The 22,699-nt window shown below is 36.9% G+C and overlaps 1 protein-coding gene across 1 annotated transcript in view; it reads right to left on the reverse strand.

Annotated features, from left to right (window-relative positions):
- grip2b (glutamate receptor interacting protein 2b) overlaps positions 1-22,699 on the reverse strand; it is a 68,448-nt gene that overhangs the window by 33,267 nt on the left and 12,482 nt on the right. The window contains exons 3-11 of the mRNA XM_053652478.1: positions 21,650-21,785; positions 19,484-19,629; positions 17,685-17,771; positions 17,423-17,498; positions 12,831-12,976; positions 12,312-12,459; positions 11,387-11,556; positions 1,587-1,727; positions 82-234 (exon numbers count right to left, since the gene is read on the reverse strand). Coding sequence (XP_053508453.1) covers positions 82-234; positions 1,587-1,727; positions 11,387-11,556; positions 12,312-12,459; positions 12,831-12,976; positions 17,423-17,498; positions 17,685-17,771; positions 19,484-19,629; positions 21,650-21,785 — 1,203 coding nt within the window. The remainder of the gene's footprint in view (positions 1-81; positions 235-1,586; positions 1,728-11,386; positions 11,557-12,311; positions 12,460-12,830; positions 12,977-17,422; positions 17,499-17,684; positions 17,772-19,483; positions 19,630-21,649; positions 21,786-22,699) is intronic.

Here is a 22,699-nt window from a genome sequence, read left to right on the forward strand (position 1 = left end):
TTAATTGTTATCTAATTTAGACACCACAGACACACTCTCTCTCTCTCACACACACACACACACACAGACTAAGAAACTTACATGAGCTCTTGTGCTCTTTTTTCCTCTGTCTCCTCTTGAGCATGGAGTTGCGGGGGCTCATGGGATGGGGAGTGCGGGGCAGAGTGCTGGATGACTGACTCGTCATGCCCGATGTAGTGGTGGAGGCGGGGGAGAAATTAGTGCAGACTACAGCTAGTGAAGGAGAGAGAGAGAGAGAGAGACAGAGAGAGAGAGAGAGAGAGACACAGAGAGAGACACAGAGAGAGAGAGAGAGAGAGAGAGAGAGAGAGAGAGTTTCAGAAGTTCAGATTGTGGTAGACTGAATTTTATTGTTGAAATTCATGTCTATTCATGTATATTTTCCCCTCACAATTGGATCCCTGCTGAAAAAACCCCGGCAGTAACCATCACAGAACTTCTAATGGTTTCAACTACAAACCATTACCATTACAAACCATCAGCTAACCATTAAAACCATTACCATTACTGGTCCTTAATGGTATCCACTAGACATAACATGCCACCAACAGAAGGCAACAAATCACCAGTAGAGACCCACAGGGAACATTACAGTTTCCACTAAAACCAATGCAATTCCCATTACAAATTCTGTGAGGGTTTCTATTTTTTTTTTCAGCAGGGATGCACTGTTGACTTCTTGAATCTGATTGATCGATAGGTGTTTTCTATAATAGCACAACTCTTCCAGAAGTCTTCCAGAAAAGAAAATCACAAGTTTATATTAATGTGCTCGTTCTAACACATTATTGTTTCCATAGTATCAACATACACAGGGCCTTGTAAAGTAGACGCTCCATACAGTCTGAAAGCTAACAACCATAAACAGATACAAAACAAACAAAAAACAAACAAAGAACCAAAAACCGCACTGAAGTATTGGTGATATGGTGAACCTTTTGGTATGAAAATGTTTATTTAACATTTATGGAAGGAGTCTCCCATGTCAGTGCTTTTATCTAAGGCTGTTTCTCGTATCTAAGTTTTCTGACACAGGAAAGTCCAAGGACATAGGATGTTAAGCTTTTTTGTCTTATCTTCAAGAATGTCAAGCTATAAAGGTTTGTAGCTATTTATAGCTATTACAACATAAGCACCTTGTTTTTATTAACATTCCACAAACTTATATGTAACTATAAACTGCTAAAACAAGTGTGTCATTCATTAATTAACTAAATTTTGCATTTGTGGGCAAACATGCTGTCGTTTATTGTCGATTATTTTCCTATAAAAGCACTCATGTTTTATTACTTATATATTAGGAAGCAGAAACAGAGTGAACTAAACCGAATGCTAAACAGATTTATAATCATTTCTCTGAATCAGTGCTTCACTATCACAGTAATAACCTCCATAATGTACAATTCTGAGCTTTTTCAATGTCAACATATCTTCAGATTATGAGACATGGTTACACAAATTCAGTGTGTCTAGCTAATGAATGAGAAGGAATACATTTAAGTACTCAACCTGCAATGATACCATTGTGTGTGTTATTTGCAGCATGTTCTTTTGCACATATTTACATTTGCAGTAGTCCTGAGTGCTGGACGCATTGCTCGAGGTGGACATCCATGTGGAAGTCTTACAGTGAGTAGTATGCTGAGAATGGCAGTAGTTCACACACGGGTCCCAAGAATGTGGGTGGTCGCTTTTCTGGACCTTCACTGCACACACACATACATCACCATTACTATCACACATCCAGCCGAAATTCAAACATGCACTGCTGCTATTCACCAACACATAAAGCATTACTCAGCTGTTCTTTGACCTGACTAAAACAGCAAATTATTCACATGTGAATAAATGTCCCAATGACATTTTAACACTCACCATCACTACAAATACAATACCGCCAACTTTTTGATAGCACGTCGAAGACGGCTGTTAGTTGTCTTCTAAATGTCATGCTTGGTAATTCATTCTTGCATAATGTGTTTTCAAAACTCAACAACAACAAATAACAAAAAAAAAAAAAAAAAACAGCAACTAGCTGAGATGACCCATTAAAATGTTGTGCACAACAAAATTGAATATTATCTCACTAATAGGGTTCGCTGCATTTAGAGCATAAACTAGTGTAGCTAAAAAGTCAGTCATATGTTTGGGTTCATTAATATTCCCCCTGGTAACAATGCTTAAAATGCTTCGTTTGGAGTCCCGAAGGCCAGCTAAAGCCGTATTTGAATGATAATCTCCATTCTGAAACACTGGTGTGGAAAAAAATGAATGCTTCTGCAAAACAACAAGGAAGCTCATTTGGATCGGGTTAATGGTGTCCTTCCTGCTAGAGGCAGGATGAATAAATTTGTGTGTGGGTGTGTGTGGTCTGTCAAGTATGCTTATGTTCGTTGCTCTGGGCTTTAGCATCTCATCCAACATTCTTCCAAACAACGTATGTTGCATAAGACAAGATCATTTTATATGTGCATGACAGCTTCAAACCATATGGCTTTTATAAAATCTTGTTCATTGAGAATCATGACATCCACATGGCATTATGATATAATCTCAATCGTTATTATAAGAGTGCTTTCACACCAATTCCTTAATGGCTCAGTACACAGCTTTTGCAAAATGAGAGACTTCCTGTTATACTGTTATAATGTTTACTTTGACAGAAAGTGAGACCTACTAATGTGAGATTGGGTGAAAGGGGCAGGGCTCCCAGGATGTTGTTGTTACTCCAATTTTAAAATGTAACGTTCCTACACAAAATGCGTGAAGGTTACTGGTCTACATGTCTCGCAAATTGCCTCCTGCCATTTTGCTAGGGTTAGAATAACTGAGTGCAAGTTATGAGGAGAAAACAATATTTAAATGAGGTTTTTGAGTTATTTTTTCAGATCTCAATGAGATCTCCTGGAAGAGTAAACAGAAACTTGAGACACATATACATAATTGCTTGTCAAGTAAAATAGCGATTAAATGTGGTAAAAAAAAAAAAAAAAAGTTTAAATTCTGATATGAATGTAAAATGTGCGGTGGCCTGGGAAAACCTGTCAAACGCCGATAACGTACTTTGACACCTCAATCTAAAGAAAAGAAAAGAAAATCAATTCACCAAAAGAATATGGAAATGGTTTTTATTTGCTTTTTAATCTTGCATAGGACATATTCCTGCAAAGATCATGTTGGGTAAGGAACCAGTTAACAAATGCAGTGCGTAAAGCTTGCTAGTTAAATGTGATCTCCTCAAATAGTGAATTGTCATGCTTTGATCAAGGTGTTTAGGTCCATGCTTTAGAGAAACGGACACACCCTAATCAATTCAGTTTACAATCATATATTGGCTACTCCTGCACCACAAAGTTTGCAAAATATCTGATTTGTTATTTAGTGCAAAATGAATTTTACTGTCTTTGCTTCACAGATTATTTAAATTATAATACTCAAAGGCTTTGGCCCAATACATGATTTACATGCGTTAATAATAATTTCAGTCACCATTCAGGGTTGATGGGTTGATGTTTGGCTGGCATTTGGGGTGGCAGTCATACCCTGTGGCCCCCATGTGCTTTCTGTGGCCTGAGATATGCTGCCGTTGCTCTACATACATACTATGTGGCCAATAATTTATGGACACCTGACCATCACACCTGTATTTGATTCTTCCTCACTCTGTTGCTACAAAGATGGAAGCACACAATAGTCTACAATTTTTTGTTGCTGTGGCATTAAGATTTTCCGCCACTGGAACTAAAGAGCCTGTTCCTGTTTGACAATGCCCCTGTGCACAAAGCAAAGTCAATAAAGACATGGTTTGCCAAAGTTGAAGTGAAAGAATTAGAGTGGGCTTCACAGAGCCCCAACCTCAACCCCAACGAACACATGTAGGATGAACTGGAAAGCCAACTATGCACCAGGCCTCCTTGCATGAGATGTTCAGCATGCACATACGAGTGTGATGGTCATGTGTCCACATTTTTTTGGCCATATAGTGTATTTTCAATTTAGACCGAATGCTTTTTCAATTCCCAATAATAATATTTTATCCTTATCTTTTAGTATTCACTTAAACAAACTGAGAAAATGAGGATGAATTTTGTCTGATAACAACAAAGAGTTTAATATCAGTGCAGGTATCTTTTATCATCACGTCTACAGCAGAAAAAACTGAATTAAAATGAGGGTTTAAAATACACATGCTTGCCACTGGGATGATATCCTCAAGGGTCTTTTGTACCATCAGTTCAAGGAACATAAATGTAGCACATCTTTGCATCTTTGATGAGATTAGGGACTGCTGTTGAACATGTAAGGGAATATGTGCCCATTTTTACTTTTTACTTTTATTTTTTTTTTAAATTTTTTTATGTTTTTACTTATATGTAAAGGATAAAACAAGAGAGTGGGTGCTGCTATAGGAAATTGATCCACAAAGCTGATTGCTTTCTTGTAACTGTATAACCCAGTCATTACTCTTATACCAAAGCAATTTGCCAAAACTAACATCTTTTAATGAAGGACATCATAATTATTATTATTTTAATGTATTACTTCCATTATTATGGAAGTTACATTTAATTATAGTGGTGCTTGAAAGTTTCAGAACCTTTTAGAATGTTCTCTCTCTCTCTCTCTCTCTCTCTCTCTCTCTCTCATATGCATAAATATGACCTAAAACAACATCATTTTCACATTTTCAGTCCTAAAAGTAGATAAAGAGATCCCAATTGAACAAATGAGACAAAAATATTATACTTAAATATTCATTTATTTATTAAGGAAGATTATCCAATATTAAATATCTGTGAGTGGCAAAAGTATGTGAACCTCTAGAATTAGCAGTTTAATTTGAAGGTGAAATTAGACTCAGGAGTTTTCAATCAATGGGATGACAATCAGGTGTGAGTGAGCGCCCTGTTTTATTTAAAGAAGAGAAATCTGATCTTCACAACACGTTTGTGGAAGTGTATCATGACATGAACAAAGGAGATTTCTGAGGATCTTAGAAAAAGAGTTGTTGATGCTCATCAGGCTGCAAAAGGTTACAAAACTATCTCTAAAGAGTTTGGACTCCACCAATCCACAGATATACAGATGGTATACATTGTTACGCTCCCCAGGAGTGCTCAACCTACAAAGATCACTCAAAGAGCAAGATGTGTAATAGTCTGTGAGGTCGCAAAGGAACCAAGGGTAACTTTTAAGTAAATAAAGGTCTCTCTCACATTGGCTAACGTTAATGTTCATGAGTCCACCATCAGGAGAACACTGAACAACAATGGTGTGCATGGCAGGGTTGCAAGGAGAAAGCTATTGCTCTCTAAAAAGAAAGTCAAAGTACTGACCTTAACCCAATAGAAATATTGTTCAAGCAGTTCATGTGAGGAAACCCACCAACATCCCAGCGTTAAAACTGTTCTGTACTGAGGAACGGGCTAAAATTCCTTCGAGCCTATGTGCAGGACTGAACAATAGTTAAAAGAAACATTTAGTTATTTCTGCACAAGGGGGTCACACCAGATACTGAAAGCAAAGGTTCACATATTTTTGCCATTCACAGATATGCAATATAGGATCATTTTCCTCCATAAAGAAATGACCAAGTATAATATTTTGTTTAATTGGGTTCTCTTTACTTACTTTTAGGACTTATGTGAAAATCTTATGTTTTAGGTCATATTTATGCAGAAATATTGAAAATTCTGTGGACATTCCACATAGAGGACAAACTGGCTCCTGCTATCACTTACATTAAAACTGATAAACAGTCATTCATTCACCAAACTCTTCTCTCTCTCTCGCTCTCTCTTTAAGTTAATAATAATACAATTTCATGTTTACCAAGAAACCACAAAGTGTCCAGAAAACACTCTGTCCTTAAGACTTTACAAAGCACTGACACTGGAGAATCCTTCCATAAATGTTAAATAAACATTTCCTTACACAAAGCTTACACATATAAATGGTAAATGGTAAATTACACATATCAACAATGATATGTTTTTCCTTATAAAATCTGTTTATTATTAGCCTTAGATTATGTGGAGTGTCCTTCTGTAAGTTGTTACTATAGATATAATAATGTATTAGAATGAGCACATTATTATAAACCTGTGATTTGAATTACAGCCATCACTATTATCCGAGCTGCTGTAATAGAAAATTAATCAACACTTTCTGAGCAGTCAGATTCAAGAATTCCACACCACTCTGGTATAAACACCTGACACTAAATCTTCCTATTCATTTTAATAGAGACAGGAACTTTGCATGGCACGCATGCTAAACAGTACCACTTTTAGCCTCTCTCTCAGTAAGGGAAAAATATAAGGAGCTTTAAAACATCCTAAACCTTTTGCGTGTGTGTGTGTGTGTGTGTGTGTGTTTGTGTGTGTGTGTGTTGGGGTCTGCACATTAAGTCGTTTACTGACATCTGCAGTCCTCCAACATAGTACGAAATTTAAGTGTGACTAATCTGCACATATTCCTGCCAAACCTTCGAGTAAAGAACAGACATTAAGAAGCAGGTAGCATTTCCTGTCACTCAGAAACTATAGAAAAATGGGAGACCTAATAATCTTCGATCACCGGTCATAAAATCCAAGCTTCACACAGCTTATACTAAGCTTGTCTGCCTGAAGAAACTTGGTTTTGATGTGAGAGCAGACATCCCTACGCGACTCTCTGGAGCTTAAATTCAGTAAGGAGATTACCATATTGGCTTTAAAAGGCATGTCAAATTCTTTGACTATGTTGTTGATAATGAATTCAAGCTAACCCTCGTTTCCGGTGAAAAATATTCAACTCTTAAAGCCAGTCAAAGTTAGTGCCCTATCCCAAGTCACGACACATTTTCACACTTTTCATCCTGAGATATAGTAATGAGAATGTGATTAAATTCTCATGAGGTGAAGGCCAGTATATTAAATTATACTTTTTTTCCCCATTATCTCTGCTGGTAACATCAAAGCAAGCTTCACTCCTGGCCTTCAATTCTTCATTAAAGTCTCACTGGGGTATATGATGCACACTTTCTAATACACACTTCCATTTCTGCCCTCCTGCATGCGTTTTGTGCTTGCTGGGAGCTGACCCACATATCATCGCTGTGAAGAATCAGCAGCATGAATCATACCCTGGAAGAACCATCCACATGCATGAATTGGCCTGAGGGCAGAGTGCTGTAATCTTAACAACCTTTCCTGTTAAGGAATGCAGGGCATAATAGAAAAGGCATTCTCTTTCTGTGAAGGTTTTTCTCCTGACGCAGACAAATCAAAGACAAGGAAGCATCTATGACGCAGGACTGCATCTAGGAGGCTCTCAGGCAGATTATTTATTGGACCTGAGTAGGATGAACATGTGCCGTATAGATATACTTCTCCCAAGATAGGAACACTGTGAAGAACATTAGAGCAGAAAAAAGAACAACCAACGCAAGAAACTCTTACTTTTTTTGGCAAACTTGTCACAGTCCAGCTCTTTCAAAAACAAATCAGCAAAATACAGCTAATTAACAAACTCCAAATCAACAGTTAATAGTGACCCATTTAGTGTGGGTTCATGGTTATCCATGTGTTTTTTTCCCACCTGCTGCCTGCTCACTGGTTATGAATTATGACCCACACATTAATAACATTTCCAAATTATTTTAGATTCTGTGACTTTTCAATTCAATTCTGTGACTTAGTCAGAGAATTCTGTCACAAAATTTCAATTCTCACACGGGGGGACTGAGTCCGTAGAGTGAATTTCAAAAGGGGGACGGCATTCCAGTTCAAACTGGCTACCTCTTTTATCCACTCGAAAGCGAGTTCCCAACATAAATGCGAGTTCCACACATAAGCGTAACGGGGATATCCTGTGTGTGGTTGCACAATGTTAACTTTTGTGATTGGCCATACAGGCTACAGACTGCAGCCAATGGGAACGCTGCGTCCTCACAGGACCGATCAAACCACCTCAGATAATTTAGCGTAGTCTTAACGGAGCCGAAAATAACAAACATTTACTTTAACAGATGCGATAGTAGAAACTTTTGATATGGATACAGCTGTGCACACGTACCTGAAATGATCCAGGTTATTATATTTTGAACACCTTTATTCATCTTAATTTATTTTCACACATTATATCATAGCTTGCTAAGTATTATATCCACAGTTATGCTATCCTACATGAAACAATAAAAAATAATAATAAAAATAATTCTCTCCAAGCAGAGATTATTTTGAATGAACATTGTTTGCTTTGTTCTCCACATAATTCATGAATGTTGTTCATTAACCTTTCATGTACCTGTCCTGATACTCAAGAAAGCATATTTTTTTCAGGAGACATGACATAAGTGTAATGTTATTATATATTATAGAGGTATTCAATATTTATGTGTTTATATATAGTTATGTTTATAATTATATTACATGTACACTCCAGTCATCAGAAAGTGCCCCATATCCACCCCCCATACACACATACAAAATATATATTTAAAAAAAAAAACATACAAAAAACAAATAAATAACAACAACAAAAACATTCAACTAGCGTCCCCCAGTGTATGTCGGGCATTTCCACCACAGGCCATAGCAAATACATATGTCAAGAGACTGTTATGTTAATTAAGGTATTTAATATCATGAGACATTATGAAACAAATCATAAAGCAATGCAAATCATATTCAGCAGATGAGAGGGTAGAGAAGTATGTAAATATTTAATATTTTACATTATTCATAAATAGTATTTTGGTGATTGGCCTTTGGGTATTGTGATGCGGTCTAATCTGGTCCCGTTTGAAAAAAGTTTGGACACCCCTGACCTATTGGCATGTTTTTAGGAGGAAACCAGAGAGCATGGAGGAAGCCCACATGGACATGAGGAGCACTTTTGAAATTCCATACAGATAGTAACCCAAGCGCAAGATCAAACCAGGGATCCTGAAGCTGTGAGGTAGCTACTACCTACGGCACCATGATTGCCACCCTAATTTGTTTATTATTACAGCTATTTTAAGAGGTCACAAACTGAGCTCAAAAACCCCACAAGCCTGATTTGAGTTTCTCTTTCTGTGAGGGTCTGGGTGTGAGTGCGTCTCCATAATTAAATCTAGCCTCCGCGCCAAAGCTCCAGGGGTGGCATTAAACAGAAAGAGAGGCTAATTAAAAGAGATGACAGCAGTTGAGATGACAGAGTGGGATAGCTGTGTGCATATGTGTGTTCCTTCTCCCAGTGTCCTCATTTAGGTCCTATCCATGTACTCCAGTGAGATTAGAATTCAAAATGCATAGTATAAAAATGACTATGGTACCCTATTTTACACCAATCACTAATACAGAACATTTATTACAATAAATGATTGCTCAACAAATTTCTAAGTCACCACACTGTTTATTAAATCACAAGTCTAGCTTTATGGATTACAAACATAACCAAATTAAGAAACCATTTAAGAAAAAAAAAAAAAAACCAACAACCTCAAAATACTCTTTATATGGTCTGTTAGAGTATGCCAGGATGTGGGGAGGTCAGACAATATATTTTAAATGAGGAAATTAAATCATTTTTTTTTATATTGGTGCAGTTTAATATAATGCAATTTACTTTAAACAACATTAATAAGCCCAACTTCATAGTGTGACAATATTATACAGCGCTGCTGACATTGAGCTTCATTTATAAAGCAGGACACGACTGGATTTATTTGTAAATTATTTGTAGGAGCATTTACAGAAGAAATTTGGTATTCATGAAAACCTTGTATTTGGGGGGGGATTTTCATATCCTACTCATGCTCCTGATTGTGTGCAAATTTAAGTATAAGAACACTTGCTCATGTAAACCTTGAGTTGCTCGCATGGATTTCTGAACTTTTACATATGGATTATGGTGTATTATCAGTTTTAAATTGCTTATTTTTATTATGTTTACAACGTTTATCAGACCCCCTTATCCAGAGCAACTTACAGAAGTGCTTTGGGGTCTCTACCAAAAACAGTCAGGAACTAAGGATACATTTTGTGAAACCCAGTCATTTTTTTATTGGCATTAATTAAAGAATACAAAAAATTATGAAAGTGAGCCAATACAAATCCATAAATGAAGACAAATAAAACATAATAAAATTCAATTATGCAAAAAAAGGTGCCGTATAAATGGAAGACTAGCTGGTCTGTCTGCACCGAGCATTTTCTTAACACCTCACTTAATTTGCACCTAATACACCTTTTCTGTAATTTGTCCCTAGATTTGGACTTTTTCAGGTGCTGTTACGCTTCAATTTTTTTTATTGGCATAGTAGTGAGTTAAAATAACTTCCACTTCTGCCTTTTTCTTTCAAGGTCGTAGTCATTTTGTTTTTTCCGCCCTCTGTGTGTTTGACTTTTAATGGAGTTTTCCAGTGAACATTTTTTGTTAGGTTCGACTTACGTTTACAAATGAGTGATAAATGATGCCCTTTGCAAGCACATAGGTATGGAGAATTTTTTGTATTTTAAAACACAAACCCTAGCGTATTTCAGAGGCACCAAATGCACCACAGTCTTGAAGTTGTGCTTTCTATTGCCTCACAAGAATGGTCTGACTACTCTATTAGCCAAACAAAGAAGCAAACAAAAAAAAAAAGTCTTGTTTTCAGGCATCTCTCATTGCAAGGAATCAAAAACCATAAATGCTACTGCTAATCCATAGATGTTAATGATTGTATATAGTTGCTATAATGTAAGTGATAATAGGAACTAACTTTAGTGAATGTTCCATAACATTAAACTTAATTAGAAACAGATAAAAAATTATGGCATGTCATTCTTTAATAAATGAAACATTTAAATTGTTTGGCAGATAAAATTACTTTGGAACATGTTGCTATTGCAAAATAATCAGCGCAGTAACAGTAACTCCATTCACCTTTACCTCCATGTTGTGTATTATTTCTTTCAAATAACATTGTTCTGCCCCAATGTCTGATAATGAAACAAAGAAGCCTCTGAATCCATCCAAAGGTCCTAATGACTGTTTACACAACGTTTACAGTTTAACAACAGGGGCAAGCATTCCTTTTTCGGGCTTCATTAGTGCAATTTATCCTGATTCAAATAATCACAGGTGATTATCATCAGACTGTCTTAGAGAAAGATATGCTTGGGACGGAAGCAGGAAAAGGGGAGGAGAAGGGTGGATGTGGACTGTAAGTGTCACAGTAGGTCTGCTTGTGAACATGGAGGAAGGTAATTGTAAGTTCAAATGAGAAAAGAGATATCTCAATAATACTTGACTTGATGTACATTCAGTGAGTGCATTTTTCTTTCAATTATTGTAAAATTCCTGAGGAGGCACAAGATCTGTCAATGCCTCTCTGAGGCTGAAACTCACTCACCAGTGTCCTGAGCTTTGCTGGTCAATCGCATGTGATGAGCAGGAAGGATCTCTAGCTTGGCCACATCTGAGGTGCTGGCTAACAGCTGAGTGGCCTCCAGCATGGTGCAGTGCTCTGTACTTGTGCCGTCGATGGTGAGGATGTGATCACCTACGTGTAAAGCTCCTGATCTGTAAAAACGCACAGATTTGTTGGATATAGTGAATAAAGGTTATAAGAGGTGTTAGTTGTTATAACAGCGCAGGCCGGTACTAGAGACATATCAAGATCTGATTGAAGTGTAGACTTTAAGCTTTAGTTCAAGTTTTAATTCATTTTCACAGGCTCAAAAGTAGTCAGACAAACATTACTATAAATATAAGGATTATTTGTATTACCTAGATGCAAATCCTTTGTAGTCGAGGACTGCTGGACGTTTCCTACCTTGAGATGCTTTGCCAAGCCCACTTATTTGTGGGTCTTTCTGCCTTCAGTTTTTTGTTCAGTAAGTGAAAAGAATGCTCAGTTGGGTTGAGGTCAGGTGTCTGACTCGGCCATTTAAGAACATTCTTTGCTTTAAGAAGCTCTTGGGTTGCTGTATGTCTTAGATCATTATCCATCTGTATTGTGAATCCTATACACATTTGACTGAATCTGAGCAGAAAGTAAAGCTCTATACACTTCAGAATTCATCCTGCTACTTCTGTCAGCAGTCACATAACCAATAAACACCAGTGACCCAGTTATGATTTTTTTGTTTGTTTATTTTTGCCTGCCTGTGTTATGAAACCTACTACGGACACCGATTCAGGGGCTGCCCCTAAAAAATAATATGCTGAGTATATTGCATGCACTTGCACCTGGCCTCTCACTGTCACACATTACGCAGGAACGTACGTTATTTTAATTGAGAAAACAGTAGTTACAGAAAGTCAAAAATCATCACCTGTCGACCACGCTGGCAGCTTTGATCTTGTCAATGATGATCACCTGTTTGTTCCTGTGTGTGGCAGAAGTTAATGTGATGCCCAGACTTGCTCCAGGAGATTTGGCTATTTCCACCAGCAATGGGCCAGAGGCATTTGTTACTGAATCTAAAAATAATAAGCATTACAAAGACAGCTACTACACACAGCACAGTGGATTAGACAACAGATTCTTAAAAAAATAATAAATTATAATGCCAGCCATTTTTAGTTTATAGAGTTTTATATAATAATTCATTTTTTATGTTTAATTTCTACAAGTATTGTAGTTATAGTCATTTATCATTGTTAAGGTTTGTCCAGATGTGTAAGTGTTAAAAATGACATGAAGAATTTACACACATGATGTTGCTACATATGCGCAGTATACTACATACAATGGTCAAAAACTGGCTTGTGACATGTAAGGAGGCCCAGACCCATGGTTGATCCTTGGGTTTAGCTACTGGGAAAAGGTCAAGTGCAACGTCTCCACTCACCCATAATGGTCACATCATATTCAATTTGGAAGATGGCCTCCTGGCTACACTGTGCCAGCACATTAAGGGCTTCACTGTGGCTGGCACTGTGTAACGGCACACCATCCACACTGAGGAGCCGATCACCTGCCTTCAGTGTGCCCTCTCTGCAAAAGACATCAAGCCAAGCAGGACCAATCATATGGTTTGTTTGTCAACACTCTTGCAAATTCCAGCCCTTAATGATGAAGTTACTGCTAGAGTGGGTAAGGTAAAGCAGAACTGCTCAAAGCTTTTGTTTGGACTGTTACATTATTTTTATGGAAACACATTGTTAAAACTGAAAAGCCATGTTACAGGTAATTTTGCTTGGAAATGTTCTGATATTTTATTCCTTTAAGTTAACAGTGAGTATGTATACCTATACAATATTTATACTTTTAAACTGAACTCAAGCTCTTTGAAACTGTAACCAACATCCAAGTGGAGTGGATAGGAGTGGATGAGATGAAGTGGATAAAGTTTCCTATTCTGCAAATGACAACCTAAGTTTAAAAGTCCATATCAAATTTCAACTGAAATGAACATGTAAAATTTTAATGCATATGCTGGTAATCTGCTATACCTAAAGGCAAAGTTAATTTTCATTTGAGGAACAATAAAGATACTGAGCTGAACTGAACTTAAAGTTTAATTCTTGCAAAGTAACACTTCAAATGTGCACCAATAAAATATTTTATATATATATATATATATATATATACATACAGTATATAAATGTGTTGGATTGTAGTTACGATAGTTAGCATAAGGAAGCTAGCAAAAAAAACAAAAAACATTTGGTGTACATACACTGATCAGCCATAACATTAAATCCACTGACTGGTGAAGTGAATAACATTGATTATGTTGCTACAGTGGCACCTGTCAAGGGGTGAGCTATATTAGGCAGCAAGTGAACAATCAGTTCTTGAAGCTGATGTGTTGGAAGCAAAGCATCTTCAAAAAGGCAGGCTTTGTGGGGTGTTCCTGGAATGCAGTGGTTAGTACCTACCAAAAGTGCTCCAAGGAAGGACAACCGGTGAACCGGTGACAGGGTCATGGGTGCCCAAGGCTCAGTGATGCACATGGGGAGGAAGGCTAGCCTGTCTGGTCCGATCCCACAGAAGAGCTACAGTTGCACAAATTGCTGAAAAAGTTAATGCTGGCTTTGATAGAAAGGTGTCAGAACACATAATGCATCTCAATTTTCTGTGTATGGGGCTTTGTAGCAGCAGACTGGTCAGAGTGCCCACACTGACCCCTGTCCACCACCGAAAGCTCCTATAATGGGCACGAGAGCATCAGAGCTGGACCATGGAGCAATGGAATAAGGTGGGATGCTGGGAAACCTTGGGTTCTGGTATTCATGTGGATGTTACTTTGACACGTACCACCTACCTAAACATTGCTGCAGACCAAGTACACCCCTTCATGGCAACAGTATTACCTAATGGCAGTGGCCTCTTTCAGCAGGATAATGCGCCCTGCCACACTGCAAAAATTTTTCAGGAATGGTTTGAGGAACATGAAAAAGAGTTCAAGGTTTTGACTTGTCCTCCAAATTCCCCAGATCTCAATTCAATCGAGCATCTGTATGATGTGCAGGACAAACAAGTCCGATCCATGGACACTCCGCCTCACAACTTACAGGACTTAAAAGATCTGCTGCTAAAGTCTTGGTGCCAGATACCACAGCACACCTTCATTAGTCTGTGGAGTACATGCCTCGACAGGTCAAAACTTTTTTGGTGGCACTATGGGGTCAGGCACACAATATTAGGCAGGTGTTTAAATGTTATGGCTGATCAGCGTATATACTGTATTATGTGTTGAACAGGAGGTAGATGACTATTGTACTAGCTGAGAATTAAAACCATGGCAACCTATTAGTGATCAGCATAGAGTAATTTGTGTCATGTGAAGGGAAAAAAATATGGTGCTAATGTAAATAGAAAGTAAACAAATGCTGAGTCATATTCTAAGTGGTTCCTATTCTACCATATTCTATTGTATACACTTACAAGTAGAAATACAAAGTACATGCCATATTGGGCCTCATATTATGTTTTTTTTAATTAGATTTTTGTTATTTGTTTTATTAATTCTAATAAAGGAATTGTGTATCCATGACTACATCACTACAAGCCATATGCTTATGTTTCAAAACTAAAGTCATTTTGTTTTTGATATTCATACGTGAAAAGAGCACGCAACACTGTACTGTACAGAATGTCTGTACAACCAGATAATACAGGAAGCAGAATACTAACCCAGAGAGGGACTGCTGTTTCTCTGAGGGAACAAGCAAAAACAGAAAAGGCACATTTATCAAGCTGTCACATTTCATTTGAGCAGCGTTTGAGCAGACCTGTACTGATTTGAGGTGCTGTGCATTCAATAATTTCTTACCGAAGACTATAATCTGTTTTAGTATATATTCTATCACCCTAAACCTTCACGGATACACTTTCATACAGAGCAATTTCATACTGCTCCTAGCAATTGCAAAGTCATTTTTCTTTTTTTCGGTACTGACAATAAAGTGCAAGTCTTGGGTATTTTCTTCGGGTGTAGTCCTCGCTTGCAGGAATGTACTGCTTTCTACCATATAACATACACAAGACTAATGCCTTATGACATATCTTGAACAAAAATATTGAACTTGGATTTAAGTGAAACTAAGTAGAAATAATGATTTTATAATAAGTCTGGGATAGCAAGGTACAATGTAAAAATGAGAAATCAATCTAATATAACGAATGCTAAAAATAAGAACTTCCATTTATAACCGTGACTGCTTCTGGATTTTTCTACATTTGATGTACAATACCAGTCAAATGTCTGGACACAGCAGACTGAATATCTTTTTCTTGATAAAGGCTTATTGTTAAGGTTACATAAAAATGAACATCCCTGTCAGTACAGTTGGTTGAATATGCAGATGGAAATGTCATGGAATAACAACTAATTGTCCCTAGACAGGTCCATCAGGCAAGATTTCACAACAAGCGCTCAGACTAATGAAGGTGAAGTAAAGAAGGAATGTAAGAGAAAAGACAACAGTCACTCAAAAAGAATTGCAGGACAACCTGAAAGCAGCAGGAACAGCAGTTACACAGAGAACAATAAGCAATTAACTGCACCACAATCATCTCTGTACCTACACCCCTGAAAACACTGACATTAAACGTAGACAAATCCGAACTCTTTTGGAACAATATACTCTGGTCAGACGAAACAAATGTAGAACAGTTTGGAAATAATTCAGCTCATTATATTTGGAGAAAGAAGGGTTGTGTGTATGAACACCATACAGAGGTCGGTGCATCATGATATGAGCTGCTTCTTTTCATATTAGAGGACCATTTAATCTCATCGGTCAAGAAACTGAATTTGGGGAGAAGATTGATGTTTGGATGTGGACAAGACAATGACAATGACCCCAATCATACAGCTAAAATATCTCAAGAAGACATTTTGGTTTTGAAATTGCAGATCCATCAGAGGGACCTTCATAACCATAGGGAATTTAAGACAAAATTGAACAACAATACTGCAAAAATCCAAATTCCCTCTTAATGTAGAAATCTTGCAAGCTGTAATTGCTAACAACATCTTTGGACCACACTAGTAATGTTGGTCATTTGTGATGTTTGAATAGTTTTTCCCTAAAACTTATTTTATCCCTAACAGATTTGATTTTGTTATTATTTTGTCTTCTGGGAAACATATAAAAATCTTATGTAGCTTCTGAAGGGCAGTACTAAATGAAAAAAGATCTTTAAGATCTTTAAATGAAATAATAATACTGATCATCGTGTTCAAAGGTTTACATCCCCCTGGCTTTTAATGTATCGCGTTGCCTTCTTGAGCATCAGTGAATGTTTGCACTTTTTATTGTTGTGAGTCCCTCACTTGTCCTCAGTATGAAAAGATGGATCTCAACATTATATAGCCACTGTTGGAAATGGGTCAAATATTAAAGTACAGCGTATTTGGGTAAAATCAGGTATGGGGCATTTGTGATGAATGGATGGAACTTATCTATGTAAATTGTGTATGTTATGTGTATGTTTGGTTATTGTATGGTGTGCATGTTTTGCTGTTTATACAGTTTTGGGTGTAAATGTATGTCAATTGTAGTTTGATTATTATATTGTAACGTCAGCTGTTTTCTCTCGATTGCCCAAGACAAATTTCTCCTAAGGGAGACAAGAAAGGCTAATCTAATCTAATCTAATCTAATCTGTAAACTTTTGAACTGCTTCATTTGTGTAAATTCAGTTATTATTGTGTTTTATGGACTATATGAAAATCTATTATGTGAAATGGCTTATTCAGGGCAGGACTAAATACAAAATAAACCAAAAAAAAACCCCCAAAAAACATAAACTTATGGCCTCAACTATATGCCCTGGAAGTATGTTAAATAATAACAAACAAAAGTGTCTTTATACTTATTTTCCCAAACTGTATGCAAAGCCTGTTATTGTAAAAAGTCTTGATGAAAACAGTCTGCCAGCAGCAATGTTAACATTACAGAAAAGGTAAAAACTTGTTTTGAGCATTACCTGTCAGCGGGACCTCCTGGCCGAATATATGTAACTACTAATGGGCGAGTTTTGTGCCAGTCTTCATGAGAGCCTCCTTAATATAACATAACAAATACAAGAACTGCTTGAAACACCAGCCCATTGTCCCATTTATCAAAACATACAAATAAATACATTACAGAATGCACCAAAATTATTACCATAGGTTTAATTTCTATGGTTTATTATTTTCATTTAAAATCAACTGGATTTGACACTAATTATATGTGTATGCACTTACCCCGCATTACAAAGCCAAAACTATTGCCTTCCTTGTGTAAACAGATCTCGATTGTCTTTGATATAACACCTGAGGTGCTGTCTGATCCTGGAAAAAAAGAAAAAAGAAAACAGGACGCAATACAGCGCCGACACGCCTTGTTCATTAATTTATCACATTTTACTGGGAAGGCGGCCAACCTGGCAGACAATACAGTAAATAAACTAACATAGACAGGAAGGTCAGCCAAGATCACTGAGCTTATAAAGTGGCTAATACATCTGCCAGACACACGATAGCCTGTGGACAAGCATCACAGAATTACGATCACACAATTTAACCACATGGCCTGAAAAGGGCATCAGGTAAACAATGACCTGCAGACCCATTTATTACAGAAACAAAATTGTTCTCATAGTCCATGTAGTGATGCATGATGAATGAATCTACTGTACAGCTGAGCGCCCACTACAGAGCTATCAAAAACTGGCTTACTCAGTTTACAGCATTAATGCTTTATTGACAATAGAACTAAGCTCAGTAAATTTTTTTTTGTATAGTAAAAGAGCTTGCATTCTCAAATATTTGGGTAATGCAGTTTTTTTTTTTTATCACATCCACTACATACATCATTTATGGAATAAAACACAATGGAGTGTGATGTTATAGGAAGATAATCAATGATGGGGTGGTTACTATCTCAAAGTATATTATTTTCCAATAACAGCATTTCCTGAAGTGGTTTATTCAGCTTATACCACAACAACTGTTGCACACATATATTTAACAAAGATATTTTTTATTGGATAAACCTGTGTTGTGTTTGCAACTGTTTGATATCCATGAGAGCAGAGTATTTTTGTGAATTTTTTTATTTAACAAAAGATCAAAAGCTTAAACAATAAAGACAATTTTTCACAGCCTTCATTGCTCATATTTACCAAGGGTGCCAATATTAGTGGAGGGTTCTGTCTATACAGTACAGCTTGTCATGTTACAGAGAAACCCCAAAGTTCAATGTCCTCTGTCCTGAAGACTTTCATGGCGGAAAACGTATTGACGATTACAAAGCGCTGGCACTAGCAACTCCGTAAATAATCTTCTTTTTACTGAAAGCTTTACAATATCAACAATTACTTTTTTTTTCTTTGTTAAATAACAGCATGCTTTAAAATCTGTATATTATTAGCTTTATATTATCTGGAGTGTCTCCATACAAGTGTTTGCGAATTAGCTGTTATTATAGAAACTATAATGTATTAGAACGAGTGCATTAATATAAACCTGTGATTTGTCTTGCAGCCAGAACTACTGTCAGAGCAGCTATTATAGAAAATTACACCGACCAATCAGAATGGAGTATTCAAAAGTGCTGTGGTATAAGCAGATTAAAATATACTGTAGAAAAAAGAAATATTAGGAAAATGCTACCTATTTACACTATTTATGCTTTTGTTGAACCATTCGTTCAATACTTGCATTGTCAATAATGTAATTATTATTGACAATATAATATATAATTAATATTATATTATTTAATTATAATATTATTAATATAATTAATATAATATAATTAATATAATATAATTAATAATTATATTATATTAATATAATTATTATATTATTATTAATTATATAATATATAATTAAAATCATAGCAGTTGTGATTTAAAAGTCACTTTCCCTCTGAGATGGCATCTCTCTCTCTCTCTCTCTATATATATATATATATCTGCATATCTGTATATATTCACTTAGACATTCAATATCAGGAGGAACATGCCACATGTCAAGCAAAGACACAATACTCAACTTCCTACCGGCTGGAGGCAGCTCATACTCCACTTCCAGCACTACACGCTCGCCCACGTTCTTCAGCAGACTGATGATCTCATCATGACGCAGCTTAGTCAGATTGATGCCGTTCACTGACTTTATATAGTCGCCCACATTCAGCTGGTCACTCCTGGAGCACAGTTACGTAGGATTTGATCCATTATTGAGAATAATACAGTGTAGACAATTCTGGTATCTGTTATTTAACTTCAAAACTATTTTAATAAGGTAGTTCTTCCGGTTGTGTGAGTAAGAGCTTTATCAGAACAGATATTGTCATTTTCTGTTGAATGGTAAGTCAGTCTTCCAGAGTGAGAATTCTTTATCCGCTGTTCAACAGGCCACAGGAAGTAAACATATGCTCATTTAGATGCTAATTAGAGAAATGAACAGTGTTTATTCACACTGTCCTTTGGGCTTGCATGGCCTAGCATAGTGATGCTTCATCAAAACGTGTTAGCAACCCAGCAGCAATCCAGTTTCCTTCTTTCAAAGCCATATGGGATAGGGAACCACACGACAACATAATCCTAATCACTGAATCCATTTCTGTTTCATTTACTTCACTCAGAAAGCTATTCATATCCTAACAACATTGATAATGCTGAGGATTCTGTATATAAACAAGTAAAAGAATCAGAATAATGGTATTTTTTCCCCCCATTTTATCACATAAGGTGCTTTAACTGATTTCTGATCCAATACATTACTATTCATTATTTACCTATTTGCCAAAATGTATTGCTAAAGATGCACATGGGGATGATTCTGATATTTCTCATGGTTAAATTAAATTTGTGGCAAAAAAACAGGTAGGGATGAGTATAGACAGAAAGGTATAAGAATGAACAGATAGGGAGGAGTATGCACAAATAGGAGTGAGGAAAGAACGATAGGGATGACTTTAGATAGAGAGGGACAATTATAGGAACACAGCGACAAGTACAGGTAGACAGCAATGAGTATAGACAGACAGGGATGACCACAGACAAAAAGGGACAAATATATTCAAAAAGGGACAAATATATTCAAATAGGGACAAATATATTCAATTAGGGAAGAATTTAGACTGTAGGCACAAACATAGACAAAAGATGAGTATAGACAGATAGGGATGTGTATCAACAGATAGGAACAAGTATAGGCAGATAAGGATGGCTATAGACAGACAGGGACATGTGTACACAGAGAGGGGTGAGTATTCACAGAGAGATGAGTATCAGATAAATAAAACAAGTATAGACAAATAAAGACAGTATAGACAAATTGGGACCATATAGACAGACAATGATGACCATAGACAGATAAGCAATAGTATTGACATATAAGGACGAGTACTGACAGGCAGGGATTAGTATAGACAGACAGGGACAGGTATTAACAGATAAGGATGAGTGTAGACAGACAGAGATGAGTATAGACAGACAGGGACAAGTATTAACAGATAAGGATGAGTGTAGACAGACAGGGATGAGTATAGACAGACAGGGATGAGTATTGACAGGTACAGATGATTATAGATAGATGGGGATGAGTATAGATAGACAGGAATGAATATAGGCAGACAGGGATGAATATTGACAGCTACAGATGATTATGGACAGATGGGGATGAGTATAGACAGACAGGGATGAGTATAAATAAATGGGGATGAGTATAGACAGACAGGGATGAGTATAAATAAATGGGGATGAGTATAGACAGAAAGCATTTAGTAGAGGTTAATAGGTGTTTTCCTTTAAGGTCAGGAAAATACTCCTTCTTGCATTTATGCTAATGGGTATCTAGGAACATCCTCATTTCTGGGCTACACGACCCATCCCAATGGAAGTGTCTTTCTGCTTTTTCCTTTTCTGGCCACAAAAATAACAATTTAGTGTCAAACAGGAAAAAAAAGATTCACGCCCAGTAAAATGAGCAACATACTGGCATTATACCAATACATTATGCTAGTGCCAGGATCAAAATAGAGCCCTGAGTTTATTACTGGAGGTTTCATTTATGTTAATTTATGTAAGTGTTAATTCAACACTGTCTGAGTTAACTGAATTTTGTGGATACTATCACTAATTTTACTGTATGTGCATGCGTGTGTGTGTGTGTGTGTGTGTGTGTGTGTGTGTGTGTGTGTGTGTGTGTGTGCACTCCACCTGGCTGCTAGGCCTCCTGGTCTGAGGTTGGAGACACGAGGTTTTCCATCTTTGTCTGTTCCTCCTGAGATGGTGAGACCCAGTGTGCTGCCCTCCTTCTTAATCAGCTCCACGAGTGTCACCCCCCGCAGCTCTTCTGCCCAAAAACACAGGAGCCAAAGAGACAGCCCAGGCCAAAAACTTGGAGTCAACAACACAATAATAATACACTGACCCCATAATAACACTGCCACTGATGTTTTATTACATTCAAGCACCATGACTGTCCACACAACAGCAGGCTATTTACAGTCATTAACCTTTACCGGATTTTCACATGTAGGCTTCAGATAAAAATGAGCCTCTTTTAGAGCAGAACAAAAATATGTGAACTGTATGTACCATACATTATGTACCATAGCGCTGTCAGAATCAATTTCCCTGTTCCAATATTACTCTGATTTTCATAATATTTACGTAGTGAAATAGTCACATTAGAAGGTTGTAGATCTTATGTTAGTTTTTAGCGACCTAATGTATATTACGCCTCATGACTTGCTCTCAGGAACATTTACACAAGAAATGCAGTATTCAAGATAATCCAGTAAGTTTGTAAAACCATTCTCCTAAGCTTGTACAAATTTTCATGTAAGTTTGCTGTTTACGCACTAATATAAATCTCAACTGGTAATTCTGTACACAGATTATGCTTCATTTTAAATTGCTTGTTTCTTTCAACTGCACACACAAATTTATTAAAAATGTGAAGCCCGGGCATTGACTTGAAAGACAGCAATCCAAGACAAATCCACAAGTATGACTAGCCATTCAATGAAGACAAAAGAAATAGCACCCTATAACAACAGCCAACGTGTGGTAGCCAACGTGCTGCAATGGCTGTGCTGAATTACTGGAATATTATGGATTTTTGTGGCCGTTAATACATGTAATTCAGCTGTGCTGTGAATGTGCTTGGCAATTTATGGATAAATTGGCATTTTGTTAACATACGCATCCCAGTGCAAGGGCAGTTCCACCACGATTTTATGAAATAAATGCAAAATCAAACAA

This window comes from Ictalurus furcatus, chromosome 21 (genome assembly GCF_023375685.1).
Source record: "Ictalurus furcatus strain D&B chromosome 21, Billie_1.0, whole genome shotgun sequence".
In the NCBI taxonomy this organism is placed as follows: domain Eukaryota; kingdom Metazoa; phylum Chordata; class Actinopteri; order Siluriformes; family Ictaluridae; genus Ictalurus; species Ictalurus furcatus.